The sequence below is a fragment of the Dama dama genome, chromosome X (genome assembly GCF_033118175.1).
Source record: "Dama dama isolate Ldn47 chromosome X, ASM3311817v1, whole genome shotgun sequence".
NCBI lineage: Eukaryota > Metazoa > Chordata > Mammalia > Artiodactyla > Cervidae > Dama > Dama dama.
In genome coordinates, this window is record NC_083714.1 from 42,144,962 (window position 1) to 42,162,507 (window position 17,546).

The 17,546-nt window shown below is 40.5% G+C and overlaps 1 protein-coding gene across 4 annotated transcripts in view; it reads right to left on the bottom strand.

The window, feature by feature from the left end:
- The window catches only part of FGF13 (fibroblast growth factor 13), a 514,548-nt gene that overhangs the window by 196,189 nt on the left and 300,813 nt on the right, over window positions 1-17,546 (bottom strand). For 3 of the 4 annotated variants that reach the window (XM_061137750.1, XM_061137752.1, XM_061137751.1), the window contains exon 3: window positions 9,099-9,266. The exons of the other annotated variant lie outside the window; for it this stretch is intronic. In XM_061137750.1, the coding sequence (XP_060993733.1) occupies window positions 9,099-9,266 (168 nt within the window). The remainder of the gene's footprint in view (window positions 1-9,098; window positions 9,267-17,546) is intronic. 4 annotated transcript variants of the gene reach the window in all.

Genomic DNA, 17,546 nt, shown 5'->3' on the forward strand with positions numbered 1-17,546 from the left:
GACATGGGCTTTGGAGGCCAGAAAAACCACACTCAAATCAAGTCCGGTCATTCGTTGGAGAAGTGAATTAACATTCCAATATTTTAGTGTGCTCATCTGTGAAAGCTTGGGAGCAACCCCTACCTTACAAAGATTTTGTGATCCTACCTCCCAGGGCCTTTGCACAGTGCTCGCTGCATGTACATGTGAACTCAGTGAAACTGGGCTCTCTTTGCCTTCCTCTGTGGAGATCCGGTTTTCCAGACAGTGTATACTAGTTGCTTCCAAAGCTGGATATGCTTGAAGGTTGACCTGGAGCTGTTCTGAAAATATACATCTTAAAATAGCCAGGGCTCCTAAGTTGCAATAGGCTAGCACATGAGTGGAAGTGAACATGTGATTTTGATGTGTTGGAGTGAGTGTGGATATTGGCTGCGAAGCAGGACAAGGGTAAGTGTTTGATAAAATGCAGGATGTAATCTCTCTTGTTCCACACTTTCCCATGGGCATTATCTAAGCTGCATATCAAGCACATGGAGAAATACTGTAGCATATAACAAATGAATACCTGAATGAATTTAACTTAGAGTGCTAGGAATGATTGATAAACACAGATAACACTGAAATCATGGCAAAGTCAGTCTACACATACACGCTGCTGTAATAACGTTATGCTGAGGGAGCTGGCGATGATGTTTAGATGATAAAAGGGTAATGCCCCAGTGATGACAGCCAGGGGGAGAGATACCCAGATCAGGAGCAGCTGGTATCCACTTCTGCAATCTTACCCTAGAGCAGCGGGAAGCAAGTCAAGAAGCACGCAGATGACCTTTTCTGCCACGGTGACATGCTCTGCTAATTCTCCATTTTCTTCTTTAAGTGCGATCACAGGAGGTCCCAAGAAACTCTTCCTCCCACATTTGCAAGCTGCATCACAGAGAGCAGAACGAGTATTTCCACCACTACTTGCAAAAAAGGATGTTGGTCACAAGGTGGCAGGTTACCACGCTCCTATGGAAAAGCTGGATTATATTTCTAAAAGCTCAGAGAGGCAGAGGCAAGAGAACTTCAAAAAGGTAAGTGTGTGTGTGTGTGTGTGTGTGTGTGTGAGAGAGAGAGAGAGTGAGTGTGTGTGTGTAGTGGGAAGGACAGATACCTTACATGGCCACAAGCTCTAAAGGTCATATAAGTGCTGCCTGTCCAGTGTGCCCTCTAATCACAGGGCACCTCCTCAACAGGCTCATGCAACCAGCATGATAAGAATTGTGAATTGACAGCTGACATCATACAAATGACCTATGCCAAGGTAATTCTGTTCTGAGGCAGCGAGTCCAACCCTGCTAATACATTAGGAACTTTTGAATATCTAGGAACTTTTGAAATTTAAAAAAACAAAACAAAACAAAACCACATCAAGAATTAGCCACCAGAGACTATGCAGGGTTTTCATTTGGACAAGTTATTGTTTAATTACTTGATTTTGGTCCTATGTTGGGTTCAGGCATCACTATTATTTAAAAGGTCCTCAGATAATTCAAGGGTGGAGTCAAGGTTGAGAATCACTGAAATAATCTAAGCAATATTACCGAAAGTAGGGTCCACAGCCTTAGAGCTGACCCATGAACTTGTCACTAGGCACATTTTTTGTTTAGTTCAGCTGACACTATTTTTCACAGCAAGATAACAATACTTTCTTTATTTGATGTATAGTTGATTTACAATGTTGTGTTAGTTTCTAATGTACAGGAAAGTGATTCAGATTTACAAATATATATGTACGTATATATATGTATATATATGTATGTATGTATATACATGGACTTCCCAGGTGGTTCATTGATAAAGAGTCTGCCTGCCAATACAGGAGATCCGGATTCGATCCCTGGCTCCGGAAGATCCCCTGGACGAGGGAATGGCAACCTACTCTAGTATTCTTGCCTGGAAAATTCCATGGACAGAGGAGTCTGGCAGGCTACAGTCCATGGGGTAGCAAAGAAGTGGACACGACTGAGTGATTGAGCACACATGCATGCATGTATATACACACACACACCTATATACGCATATACTTTTTCATATTCTTTTCCATTATGGCTTATTGCAAGATATTGATTATAGTTCCTTGTGCTATACAGTAGGATCTTGATTTTTATCCATTCTATACATAATGGTTTGCAGCTACAAATCCCAAAGTCCTAAGTTATCCCACCCCATCCTTCCCCTTTGGTAACCTTAAGTTTGTTTTCTAATTCTATGGGTCTGTTTCTGTTTTGTACATACGTTCACTTGCATCACAATTTAGATTCCACATATAAGTGATATCAGACGATATTTGTCTTTTTCTGACTTACTTCATTTAGGATGATAATCTCCAGGTGCATCCATGCTGCTGCAAATGGCACGTTTTCATTTCTTTTTATGGCTGAGTAGTATTCTATTGTATACATATATACCACATCTTCTTTATCCAGCCCTTGTAAATTGTTTGCAAATAATTTCTCCCAGCCTTTAGGTTACGTTTTTACTTTGTTTATGGTTTCCTTTGCTATGCAAAGGCTTCTAAGTTTGATTAGGTTCTGTTTATTTTTGCTTTTATATCTACTGCCTTGGCAGACTGACCTAAGAAAACATTACTACAATTTATGTCGGAATGTTTTGCCTATGTTCTGTACTGGGAACTTTATGGTGTCATGTCTTATATTTAAGTCTTTAAGCCATTTCGAATTTATTTTTGTGCAGGATGTGAAGGAGTGCTCTAACTTCATCGATTTACACGCAGAAAGACAGCAATACCTTCTTGATAAAACAGTGCATTGACTTACACTCTGGCACAAGCTCCTCATCTTATCACTGACTGGTAACAAACAATTCAGACTCAGCCCTGAACCATGGAGCACACTTGGAGTAGCACTTTCCTAAAGATAGCAGGTGGGGGCTAGAGAAAAAGGGAACGGCATTCATCTTTGAAAGTGTGTTACTTGTCAAAGCTGAGCTTTGATGGGAACACACTGCTTAGTGGGGCCAGCAAGGCATTTCCCAAAGCATACTTTTAGGATGTTACTACGTATTACGAACAAAAATGGTCTGGTACCTGGAAGATGCTGTTTACCATTTAACTGCCCAAAGTGAGACAAATTACTCTCTTATGCAGAATGACTCTCTAAGAGTGGTATGGAATTCAAGAAACATGTATGGGATCACAGAATCTTTCTTTTCACGAAGCCATATGATTAGTAGTTCATAAAACATAACTTGGAAAATAGTAATGCAGTTATTATTTAAGAACCTGCATAAGAGAGTATAGTTAATTCTACATTCTCTTCAACCAGGCAAGCAAGTTATCATTTAAAACAAAGAAGTGAAAATTGGAGTTGACACAGCAGCCGATGTGGTGTATCTCCGCAAAGGCACAGCCCTAGACCTTAGGGTTGGGCTTGACTTGGTGAAACAGCTCAAAGTCATCCAGGCTATGCCTTTCTGGGGGTGGACCACAGTCTACCTATGGTCATACCATGCCAGGTCAGAAAGGCAGATTTGCTTCAGTGGTTTATTAACTGACTGTGAAAAGGAAAAACCCAAAAGGTGTTGCTGAGACATCAGGGCACCAGAAGCATGCTGGCAACACAAACCTTGATGGAACAGCTTTGAAGGGAGCAGTGCTGCATGGCTGGAGACCTTCCAGATTTTTTTCAAGGATCAGCATCTAGATTTTGACTTTGTTTTAAAATCAAAATCACCACCATTGTTCATCCAGTAGACCTTTCTGGGCACGTTCCCAGGGCAGTGTTCCTTTAATTATAAATACTTAAAGTGGACCATCTGTGTTGGCTTCACAAAGGAGAAATATCCGCCTCCAGTATTAAGTGAGGAAAACCTCAGTCAAGAGAGTCCTAAAGGAGAGATTACTTCTTAGGAACCCTCACTACCACCTCGACGGGAACACCGAGGCTCGAGGGAGAAGGGAGGCCTGTTGCTTTAAAAAGTGAATCATCAAAGAATGAATGGTTGTTCATTTCTACCAGAAAAGCCAGCCTGGAGACTGAGTTGAGATGCATGCATCTAATAAGAGAATAATAAATGCCCATCCTGACCTGAAATTGAATTATTGGCTGTTATGTATACTTCCTTGATCAAATTATGAGTTTTCCAGAGAGTAGAAACTATCCCCCAAACATGACTTAATGCTGTGCTTGCTGCCATAAGGTGGGGAAATAGGAGAGAAGAGAGACTGTGTTTCAGTGCCATTACTAGCTTCCCAATCTTGTTAGGAGATAACAAGTTGTCTTCTAAGAAGGAGCTGACAAGCAACCAAGAGAAATACACTTGATCAGTATATGGGGAGAGGATAGTGTTTATTCATCACTAAACAACAAGGCTTTCAAATTTGGGGCTTTTAATTTGATTTTGATATGGACCAATATTTTAACTTTTCTTGTGACTCTGCAATTAAGCTGCCATTGGCTTCAATGAGCAAAAAAACCTTTCTGAGTTGTTTCGTCATCCTTCACATCATAAATCAGAGGAAAAGTGACCCCAAATCAGTTATTTTGAAATTTAAAGTTTCGGAATAAAATCTTTTATTGCTTCAGAGTCACACAAACATATGGTCCCATGTTTTTCTAATCAAATAAGAATAGCCCTAAATTCTTACATTCAAGGGGACAGATATTGAACCCAATTATACCGTTTCTGCAAGTCAAGACATTTTCCAATATCACGCATCAGAGGTGATTTAGTTTTATTGCACTATGAACTCAAATAGTGTTAGACCCATTCTTCTCAAAAGGCAAATTAGAGGAATATGAGGAAGACACACAACAGGAGACATCAGAGTTGAAGAAAAGGTGAGGATGAAAATAAACACAATTCTCTTGACATGTTCCTAAATATTCTTCTCTTTTCTCTCCTACCATTTAGACAAGACTGATATTCATGGTGACATATTCTCTCTCTGGGATAAGGAAACCAAGGCATTATCAGAGTAACAGACATTGTACTTGTTACAAATATGCCCCCTTAACATTTGGCACATAATTTTGCTTTCTTTTGGTTGGTGAAAGCTGCCATACTTCATCACCAGTCTAGAGCACAGACTCTCTTCTCCTCCAACCAAAGTCACTATGCTTGGATGCCTCTCTGAATAAAAAGGTTACAGATGTCCTAAGGGGGATGGAATATATATATTTCTATAACTTTTTTTAAAAATTCACATGAAAACAGGAAGGAGGCCAGACCTTTGATTAAGATGGTGACAAATCATTGAACTTTGTGATATTCTTCTATGTTGTGTGAATTCCTTCAAATTTGCTATTGTAATCAGATTTTCAATCCCACAAGCACATGCAGGTAATCTGTGATTTATTTCTCTCTGCAGATTTTCAACATTATCTACTTGGAAGCCTGAATACCTTGATGTGATTCTTCTGAACAATCTTCAAACATCAGTAACAGACCAGTGACTCGAATTTAGGAAGCAAAAACCATACTGTTAAAAGATAGGCATTCAGAAGTTACTCTAAATTAGTGATTTTATTGGGGCAGACATGACAATGAAAGAAAAAATGAGGGAAAGAATAAGGCTGTAATGATTATACTTTCTCTTGCCAAAAGGCTCCTGGGACAGTAAGAAAAAGATTTTGGTAAACATCTCAGCTCTTCAAGTGGCTTTCTTATAACAAAGACCATAGCTGGTCCTGGGCCAAAATTAGACTCTCAAACACTTGCGTGTGCTTCTTCAGCCAAATTCCAGTACTCATATAATATTACATCATAAGTGGTTTTTATGGAAATAATCACATCACTGAAAATCACAAGTATTTGGAAACAGACTAAAGCATTTATTTTGGAATCGGCTGTTCAGAAATAGAAACCTGTTTCTGGCAAAGTGTAATCTGTCCTAAGGATATCCTGAAAAGCCAGTGAGGTATTTCAGGCCTTCTGTGTATTATTTTACATGAATTCTGAAGGCCCTGGAAACAATGCAAAAAATGTCTTTCAAAAGACAGACAGTGGTGAACAATTGCTATTTGTACCAAATCTCAGGTGATTATAAATTATGGAAATAACTTGGCCTTTACAAAAACATCACCAACCAAAAGAAACACCAAGACTTTGTCTATAATAATGCAAAAATAGTTGGCAGATTTTATCAATTCAGTAAAGAAGCAGAAAACTAATTCCAGCTTTATCATAATATACATAAACCTCTTTGACCTAATTTAATCATTTGTAAGAATTTTCCAACTCTAATTTATATTCTACCACCACCACCACCCCCCACCACCACGCTGGCCAAATTTCAATGAATGTTTCATTCTTTACTTGAGGGCTACACACACACACAATCTCATTAGAAGAGGTCACACCAGCAGCTTGGCATTGCACAGATCAATCAGCCTAACCATGCTGCCCACTGCCTTCACCTGCAGTGGAAATGGTGGGCATCCACAGTCAAGGTCAATTAATGTTTCATGTTTTGGAAGAGAGGCCATGAGAGGACCTCTCTCTTCAAAATGCCTCACATGAGAATAAAATGTTTCAAGGTATGGACATAGTTTAGAACCGAGATTCTATCCATTTTTAATAAAGAGATCTCTTATTTATACTCATTATAATAAAATGTTATAGCAACTGGAAGAGAGAACTGAAGACAGGACCTTACAGCATTTAAAAATCAGTCTTGCAAAAATCTTCCAGGTGGCCAGAATGACCACTGAACCCTTCTAAACCCATAATTACTTCACCTCCTGGCAATGACGAGTTTCTGGCCTTCGAGATCCCACATGAAGTAAGCATGTTAATTTCATAGCATTGTTTCCTTATTTATCCAAGGTCTCTTCCATGGCATGTTTTCTTTCACCCCCATCTAAGGTCTTCAGGATCCTGTTAATTTGCACAGAGATCAAGCATATTCATTGCAAACTTGGGATCACCATTAGCTTCGGGGTCCTTGTTTAAAAGTGATGCAGTAAAATTGTAAATAGTATCACAATGTCATCCCAGAAAACCTCTCATGTGTCTAATACTATTTATAAATAATTCTTACAAATCAAGAGGGAAGTATTAGCTTCACTATTCCAGAGGACCTGGCAGGACAGCAAGACTAAGGAAAATCTTCAATCTGAAAGAAGACAATGCCCATCATCAAAGCACACAAGAGAAAGGATGAAAGCCACATTTAACACAAGGACAGCCAGAATAAAAAGTATCCAAAACTTGTATAAGAGAGCTTAACTGCTAACCCATTCTCTAAAGAATTCTTCATATTTGAAAACATTCATAACAGTATTCATGATACACTCCAGATATTTTGAAAACTAATAGATCCTATCTAAACTATATGTAATAAGAGAATGGATGGGTCTTAAATTTAGTTATTCAACTATCTTTTTTTGAATCTGAGAATTGTTAAAACAATTTGAAGTAAGTTTCTAACCAAATTCCTGACTGAATTTAACCAACTGCTTCTTAAATGGCTTATTATACTTACTCAAACCAAACTTTGTGTTTCAGGACAATGTACAAGTAGAAAAAAAAAGTATAGTATCTGTTAATACAGACACACACATCTGTAAGAATATAATTATATAAGAACTAGTATATTTCTATAATTCAGGTACTGTTTTCTACATGCAAATATATATACTGCACACAAACATCATTTGAGAGAAAAGAAAGAAAATATTGGAATGCATCATCTATAGTAAAGTAACTATCACTGGCTGAATTTTTTTGTTTCAGTGAAGCATAAAATCAAGTTAGTATCTTCTCTACAAAACCACCAAAATTTTGTCTTACTCACTGTAAAGGGCCACCATTTATATCTCCAGATGAATAACTGTTCACATCAGAACTTCTATGCAAAGTGGACAGCTTGCATACCAAAGTATGAAGTAGAAAACAAATACAAATGCTGTATTCTATAGCTCAAATAGAGTTAAGCATAGAAAATGTACACTTGTCATTTTCTGCCAAAGAACATTTGAAGCTCTATGTGGAAGGGCGGAAAAGGGGGAGACTTTGAGATGTTAAAATCTGCTTACAAAACTATAGATTGGAGTCAATTGGGAATAATTTTCTCAAACACCAAACTTTGAACAGATCTGTGCAGCAGAAAGACAGTTGTACTGGAGATCCCATAATGTTGCCAAAAGGGCAACTTGAAATAGGAACAAGGGCACTTTTAGAAATTGTACCAGAAACAGTTACGCAAAAGTGTATACACACTGCCAAAGGACTGGTTGAATTCTGTCACCTCTGACGTCATTCATTGCTAAAATGCATGGATGGCATTTGGTCTGGGGGGGAACTCAGGTTGTTATATAATAAGTACTTAATTAGCATACACAGTATACCTCTCCACTGTCATTTTGGAAATCAAAACATACACAGATGGCAAAAAGTTTACCACATTTGGTGATGTGAAAACTGATCCTATTTGATATGTGCCAGAAAGTTGGGAAAAAAATGAATGCATACACTTTCTGGAGAGACGAGGAATACCTTATTGACCTCAGTTTAAGTACCAGCAAGTAGAATTTTCCAAACCTGTACTTGAGCTGCAAAGAAAAACAAACTACTCATTGTTTCCTTGAGGCATGCATTTCACTATGGCAAAGCGCACCAGGCGTGCATGACAGGGGAATCTGGGCCTGCTTCAGCCAACTGAGTAGACCATGAGCATATTTCGAACACAAGGCAGAAGGCTTTATGGAGTGGAGAAGAGGGAGAAAATTTGGAACCATCGTCTCATGATTTCATTTTGGAAGGGCCATTGCTCAGCCGACTGCTGCTTCAGGAAGGCGAGGTGATGGGCCAGACTCGGCTACGGGAGCAAGCAACTTTAGCAGCCAAAACGGGGCAGTGTCATGACACCAGCTGAACACGTTTCAGCTGCGAGAAGCAGGAATATGCTGCGCGCCGGGCCAGAGCTGACTGTATTATACAGCGTCCCATCTGAGGCTGCATAAGACATTCACTGGCGAGCTTACGGGGCCTCGGGACGATGTCAGGAGCCGCACAACACACAGCACACCAGAGGGCAATGCACAGTCAGAAAGAAAGAGAAAGAAAGAAGAATGAGGGGAAACAAGCAAGACACGCGTCCGTCGTGCACAAACCTTCGGGCTCTGTGTGTTCTTTGTGATGGACTTGCTTCAGCGGGCAGCAGAAGATTTCGTGACACTTAGCACGAAAGGGGGACTCTTTTTTCTTTAATTCCGCAGATTGGATGGAATCTTGCCGTAACATAATGTATTCCTGTGTGCCAGGGGGGGCGTCATCCAGAACTGTGGTCACCACATAACAAAATGAACTCAAGTTAGAGCTTCAGGAAAGCAGGGAAACGTCTTACATCAACTCTACTCCCGGAGGAGACTATAGAAACAACAGTCCCAAGAAAAGTTTCCAAGAAAAGCATTGCATTGCTTGGGGGTTTTCTTTTGAGGGGCTTAGTTTGCTAATATGAATAGTTTACTCAGCTATACACATACCTTGATAGCTAGTACTGAATTGGCCAAAAAGTTCGCTCGGATTTTTTCCAGCCAAAGGTGAGAAAAACCCAGATGAACTTTTTGGCCATCACAATATACTGAGCATTTAAGGGTTAGATTGTCCCGGATGAACAATAAAACATGTTATTACCAATAACCATATTGTATCTAAATAAACACTGTGGAAAGCAACAGGTTTCAACTTGAGGTACAATATAAATATTTACAGGCGAAAATGGCTAATTTCCACAAAATGTTCAGTGTATTTGTTTACATTTTCTTCCAGGGTCTCCTCCTGGTGAGGGCCTGGCTTTCATGCACTATGTACAGAGTTGGACAAAAGAATTTACTTTGTGTGTCCCAAAGAGAACTGGGGCCGTGACAAGTAACCTTCACATATTCAAAATCCCCTAATGAAGTGACCACATTCCAGTAAAGAGTCTAATAATCAACAGTGGATCAAAGACCTACCTTGAATGAGGCACTGCAGGGCCTCATTCATTTTTGGCCTCAGATAAGAGGCCCCTCTCAGATTTCTAGGCCCTTTGTGCATTTTCCTAAGAAATACTGTGAATCGCTAGTGTTTGTTCCCTGCTCAAACAAGGTGCCTGCTTTCACCCGGTCCATTGCAACATTGTTTTTCCTGCTAACTACCCACCAAAGAGTGTGCAAATTTGATCTGGGTCTGCAGAAACAGGGCATTGACCTCAGAATGGATTCTTTTCTTTCACACCTTCCCAGTGAGGCCATCCCATTTTACCACGAGTGAGTCAGTACCCCTAAAGTTATGATTAACAATGGACTGACTCATCCTACTCATCCTACTCCCTCAAATGCATACTCTTAACATGCCTTGAGAAAGACTGGGTACCAGCTGCAAACTTCCTATGGGGAGAACAATGCTTGTAAAATATCACCACCTTATGGCTGAGATTGGATGGGATCTCATGCTTCCACATTTGGCACAACATTCTCAGCTCACTGGCTAGGATCTTAACAGACTTTTAAGAACTGTCTTTCACATTGGAATGAAAATGGCATGAAAACCAACATAACCTGGAAATTAGTATTATGAGTTGAGAACAAGTTCTTGATAGATTGGCTGTGTGTGGAATTGTTGCCTTCCTTTATAAGTCATTAAATTATGCAAGAAGGTGATGAATATTTTAGTCACTTCTCTATTTTTCCTCTAGTGCTCAGCAGTAGTAATAAAAAAATATTATATAGACTTTTCTGAAAGAGAGTTCCCTTCATCTGCTAGGAATGTGACTGCAACTTCTTAGAATCTGGTTGCTGAATGCACATCTTTGGTAGCAACAGCTGCTATCCAGACCATTGGCAACCATTTCCTGCATTTCCTGCCATGAGCAGATAGTTATGATAATATATACATGTATCAAATTCTAGTATCACAGATGAAGGTAAGTTCTAGTTTGACTATACAAAATATTTAAGGAAAACCTCCCAAACTTAGAAACTCAAAACAAACAAACAAACAAACAAACAAAACACACCCATGATTATACAGAAGCTGAGAAATCCCATTTTCTTTTTTTATAAATTTATTTTATTTTATTTTTTCCATTTATTTTTATTAGTTGGAGGCTAATTACTTTACAATATTGTAGTGGTTTTTGCCATACATTGACATGAATCAGCCATGGATTTACACGTATTCCCCATCCCGATCCTCCCTCCCACCTCCCTCCCCATCCCATCCCTCTGGGTCTTCCCAGTGCACCAGCCCCGAGCACTTGTCTCATGCATCCAACCTGGGCTGGTGATCTGTTTCACCCTTGATAATATATATGTTTCAATGCTGTTCTCTCAAAACATCCCACCCTCGCCTTCTCCCACAGAGTCCAAAAGTCTGTTCTGTACGAGAAATCCCATTTTCATGTACTGTATATAATAGACACATTTTAAGATCAGAGGAGAATTGGAGGATTAAAAAGAAAAGAACAACTTTTGGATAATACATAGAGAGCTTATTATTCAGAAGTACATGATAAACACCAGTAAATTGTTTTCCATTTTCATTTTTCAATACCAAAAATGACATCACAAATGGGCATCTCTGGAGATTAATGGCACAATAGCCTTTGGCTGACTCTCCAGCCATCAGCTTTACCCAGCTGGTCATTAATTTCCACAAAAAGCCTTGTACTTCCATCATTATTGATTAATTAGATACAACTAGTATCTGTAACATACAACAAAATTCTAGTGAAAGAGCCCCACTGACTGATATAAGAACCAGACCTCAAATTCATCATCATGGGGAAAGCAGGAAAGTCACAAAAGTGCAACATAATTGCTTTCCACAAAATTCTCTCCCTCCTATTCTTTCTTCAAATTGAATTTAGCAAGTGCAAAAGATGCCAAGATGAAAGCATTTAAGGAGCCATCTGAGTAATGACCGCAGGCAAAGAACATTTCCTTGGAAACTGTGAACATCTGGGAGTTAATGGCTTAGCTTTGCGTCCAGGCTGTCTCTACTCAAATGCCCCAAACATAAATCAATTCAGGAAAAACGGAAAAAAATATTAAATCCAGCAGCACAACTTGGTGTCATTTTGACACAAGACCTAAAAATATTTTGGACTTTTTAACCAGAAGTGGCAATCTACAGGAAACACATCACTTCAGTCTATAAAGTCTTTGAATGTAAATTCATTTTGATGAAAGATTAAAACTATTGTATTAATTTATTCCTAGGGCTTTTTCAAGTAGAACAGTGACTATATGTGCAATTGACAACAGCAGGAGTGACAGGGAACTTCCCACAAGACCCCGGCACTAAGGCAGGTGGGTACCTTAATTCTACTACCTTAAAAAAAGGATGAGGAGACAATGTGTCCAAAGGGCACAAACTCTAGAAAAAGGAGAGGAGACTTGCAAAGAAGTCAGCTCATCAAAACGAAAAAAGAATGGAATCTACCTTCCCCTGACTTAATCCTAGGATTTCTGCTATTTCCCCACTTCTAGTGCATTTCTTTTTGCACACCATTCCAGCCTCTGAAAACCACTCTTGCCTTTGTTCATTGAAACTATTTGTCCACATTTATTCAGTCACTCCTGCTCTTCTTCTCAATAAAGTTTATCCAATCTTGAAGGTTGCATGAAAGACTCCAGTGATCAGGCAGACAATAGATTTACACCAAACCTCTTCCAGTTTCAGAGCTTCAATTTGACTCTTTCAGACAGGTAAGATGGTAAAAGGAGCTCATGGTTGATTTCTGAACTGTGGGGCCCATGTTTTGAGAAAGGCCATGAGCCCCATGACAGTAGCAGCCAAGGAGTAGACCTCTGCTGGGAAATGGCACCCACATAGCCAGTGCCCTTGACCTTTATCACACAGGCCAGCTACTCAGAATTCCAAAGTCCCACAACAGTGGTAGAGAGTTGGTGGAGAAGTGCACACATGCAAAGTGACACACCCACAGCATGCAGACACTGGCAGGTGGCATACTCAGACACAAGGGTGACAATAAGTGACTCTACTGGTGGCACAATTTATGGAAGACCTTGTTCCCATTCTACAAGGTGTTTATTGACCAACCATTAGGTGGGCAAACCGACATCCAGGATTGGTTTCCCAGAAACAGTGCTGGATTGGCAGTAAACCGCCCTCACTCTCCCTCCAGGCTTCTCAGCGATTCTCAGGATCAAGGCCATGGTCACGAGTGGGGACAGTCATAGGAAGGGAAAAGAGTTTATGTCTAAAGCCAGTGACCTGGTCTACATTACTCATGTTCACAGAAATAAAGGGTTCCCATTTCAAACTGGACGTAATGCATCAATCTGTAGCAAACCATCTGAGATAAAATGAAAACGTTTGTCATGGTTGTTCAGTCGCTCTGTCATGTCTGACTCTTTGCAACCCCATGGACTGCAACACGCCAGGCCTCCCTGTCCCTCACCATCTCCCAAAGTTTGCCCAAGTTTATGTTCATTGCATCAGTGATGCCATCCAGCCATCTCATCCTCTGACACCCTCTTCTCCTTCCTGCCCTCAATTGTTCCCAGCAGCAGGGACCTCTCCAATGAGTTGACTATTCGCATCAGATGACCAAGATACTGGAGCTTCGGCTTCAGCAAAGCTAATTCCAATGTAATATATGTCTAAATGCATTTTTAATTAAAGAAGTTAACAATAATCTATTCTTTCTATGTTTAAAAAGTCAACTTCTTATTTGACCCTGTACTTTAATCAATAAAGATTATATTGGCTACATAAAATACCTACCCAAATATTTAGTAGTATCACAGACACTACACTCTTCCAAGTCATTGCAAACAGAATTTCTTTAGCGATAACTTAATGCAACCCCTTTGTCTTAAAACATAATGAAAATAAAGCTCAGGAAGGGGAATTGACAAGCCACAAAGCTATTGGAAAAGCCCAGCCTAGAAACCAGGATTTTAGTGTGTTTACCAGAAAGTCTTAAGTAGTTTCTGGTTGCTTTTCTTTGTTTATACAAACTGATATATTTAAACAGGATCTTTGGTATACCTTAGCTTCAAAGATTATCTCTGTCTCCAATGAAGTTTACTGTCTTTATTTAAAGACAGAAAAGCAACCATAAACAACCTGGGAAACTAAGACAATACCACAAAGGCATCTGGCCCCTGGCCAGGCCACTGTGACTTGCAAGGTATGCTGGTTTCAAGCTGGAAGCAGTTAATAAGCCCTCAGTTATTTGATGATGCTGTTTTTTGCTTTTCAATGAACTCTTTGGAAAGACTACTCAACATACTTAATTAATGATACATGATTTGAAATCAAAGCAAATCTGAGATCACCAGGGCAAGAGAAATGAACACAACCATGGGACTACCAGTCAAAGTTACTGGACATATATTAGTGACTCCAAAAAGCAAATGCTTGAAAGCATCTATGAAAGTAAAAATAAGGGAAAACATACAGATTATCACATTCCTCAAATAATGAAAAAGAAGAAAACAGAGTAATTAGAGTGATTATTCTTCCTTGTCACTGAGCACCTGTCAAGCAGAAAAGTAAATTCAGCCACAGATGAATTAACTCAAGCCCTCTATTTTGCTTTCCAACTCACTATCTATTGAATGCATGTGTGCCTGCTAAGTCACTTCAGTCATGTCCAACTCTGTGTGACCCTATGGACTACAGCCCGCCAGGCTCCTCTGTCCATGGGATTCTCCAGGCAAAAATACTGGAGTGGCTTGCCATTCCCTTCTCCAGGGGGATCTTCCTGACCCAGGGTTCAAACCCAAGTCTCTTAGGTCTCCTGCACTGGCAGGAAGGTTCTTTCCTACTAGCGCCACCTGGGAAGATCCATCTATTGAATACTTAGACATAAGCTTTACTGCCACACTGGATACTATCAATGGCAAGTTTAAATGTCAATGAATTCTCTGTCTCCATCTGTGCTCATGCACAGTCATGTCCGACTCTTTGTTTTCCTTTGGACTGTGGCCCACCAAGCTCTTCTGTTCATGGAATTTTCCAGGCAAGAACACTGGAATGGGTTGCGATTTCCTCCTTCAGGGTATCTTCCCAACCGAGGGACTGAACCTCCATCTCCTGTGTTTCCTGCACTGCAGGTGGATTCTTTGCCTGCTAAGCCATTGGGGAAGTCAATGAGTTATTCAGATAATTCACTGAACTGCATTAATCAATAAATCAATTAATCAATAAAAATAGAAACAACTGTAAAATATTTCTGGACATTTCAGTTACCTTCCCCTTTGCAATCTTCCCCAACTTCATGCAGCCTCCCAAGCACTATCCAGTTTTCCTTCAACTTTGTTTCTTCAGGCTGTTTTGTTACTTTCATGGAAGGAAAAAATTCAAACTCACTATCATGGTGGCCACCCACCTCCAAAATGCTATCACACGTCTATCTTCTTCCACACACTAGGATTCAGTTCAGTTCAGTTGCTCAGTCGTGTCTGACTCTTTGCAACCCCATGAGTCGCAGCATGCCAGGCCTCCCTGTCCATCACCAACTCCCGGAGTTTACTCAAACTCATGTCCATCGAGTTGGTGAACTAGCATTACATAGTATCTAAAATATGCTTGAAGACCTTGTGTTGTTCCTGCTGTTCAATATGACACCCCCATTGGCTCTACTCAAATGCCACCTCTTCTGAGATTTCTTTTCAGCCATGTTAAATAGGTTTGCACTCATCACAATCTGTAATTATGTAGGTATTTATGTACATGCCTCTCCTCTGACTCCTCCCACATGAATATAGGATCTCTGAGGCAGAAACACTATTTGTCTCATTTGTCATTCTATGAAGTGAAGTGAAGTGAAGTCGCTCAGTCGTGTCCGACTCTTTGCAGCTCCATGGACTGTAGCCCACCAGGCTCCTCCCTCCATGGGATTCTCCAGGCAAGAATACTGGAGTGGGTTGCCATTTCCTTCTCCAGGGGATCTTCCCGACTCAGGGATCGAACCCAGGTCTCCTGCACTGCAGGCAGACGCTTTAACCTCTGAGCCACCAGTCAATTGTAAAACACACTCAAAGAATTCTTACGAATCAAATGAAGGATGCCCACCTTCACCCAGCCTTACTTCAAAGCAAAGGTAAATAGCTCATTCTAACTCTTCATGAGATGGTTAGATAGCATCTCTGACTCAATGGGTGTGAATTTGAGCAAACTCCAAGAGATAGTGGAGGACAGAGGAGCCTGGCATGCTACTGTCCAACAGGTCACAAAGAGTCGAATATGATTCAGTGACTGAACAACAATAACAACAACTCTTCATGTCCATATAACACTTTAAGAAATTTATCCTGTCATTTCTTGAAATAGCCTTCTAGACATCATCAAAAGCTTTTAGTGAAAAGTGAGATTGATAATTATTTTCATATATGTGTCTTTCCTCCACAACTTGAATGGGAGCTCCTAGAAGACCAGAACCATGTCTCTTTTGGTATCATCTTTGCTTTCCTAATGGCCCAGCTACAATGCTTTGCACATGGTAACTTTGCATGCACAAACTCAGTCCCTTTTAGGGAGAGTCCCGCCTACTTTGAAGGTGTGTGCTAAGAAGAAGGGATCAGAAATGGAAAGAGTTCAGCACATTGCAGGTACCTGGCAGGCACCATAGTGGCTGCAATGGAAGAAAGACCATACCTGACAGAGATGGAGCCCGTCAAGCACTGTACCAGGATCCCCACCCTTGAGACACAGCTAAATTCCTGAGCGACCTCTGGAATGGCACATCACATCTCTGAGTCTCAGTTTTCTCATTTCAAAAGTAAGTGACGTGGGGACTTCCCTGGTAGTCCAGTGGTTGGGGTTCCAAATGTCCACTTCAGGGGATGTGGGTTCGATCCGTGCAAGATCCCACATGCCAAAGAGTGTGCAAAAATACTTTTAAAAAATAAAACAATAATAAGTGATGTGGACCATGCCAGGCTTTCTCAACATTAGCACTCTGACATCTGGGGTTGGATAATTCCTTGTTCTATGCACTGTTCTATGCACTGCAGGATGCATAATAGCATCCCTGACCTCTACCTTGTAGATGCCAGTAGCATTCCTGTCCAATTTGTGAATACCAAAAAAGGTCTCCAGATACTGTCAAATCCCCCTTTACCAGTGGGATGAGGGCAAAATCATCTCAGTTGAGAATCACTAGCTTGATGATTCTCCCACCCTCATGCCCAGTTCTATAAAGCTCTCTGTAAAGAAATCTTACCTGGAAGTCTCTTTGTGACCCTCGGAGATGCTTAGAATCCAGCAAGGACTCAGATGTTCTATTCAGGGGAGTTTGGTTCAGACCAAACAGTGAGTAAGATGCGCTAGTGAGCACACCAGTCATCCAGGTAAAGAAAGCCCTGGACAAGATGGAAAGCACTACAGCTGCACACCAATGAAGTCCTTACTCAGCTCATGGCAAAGGCCTTCTCTAGTGAGGGATGCCACTGGGCAACATCGATGGCATTGAACAACGTTAGGGGAATATGTCCAGGCACGTGCTGAGAATACATAATAGATGGGGCACAGCCTACCAAAGACCCAGCTCAAATGGGGACAAGAAGCAAGAAGAGGAGGCGGGCAACTCTCTGAGGCCTTAT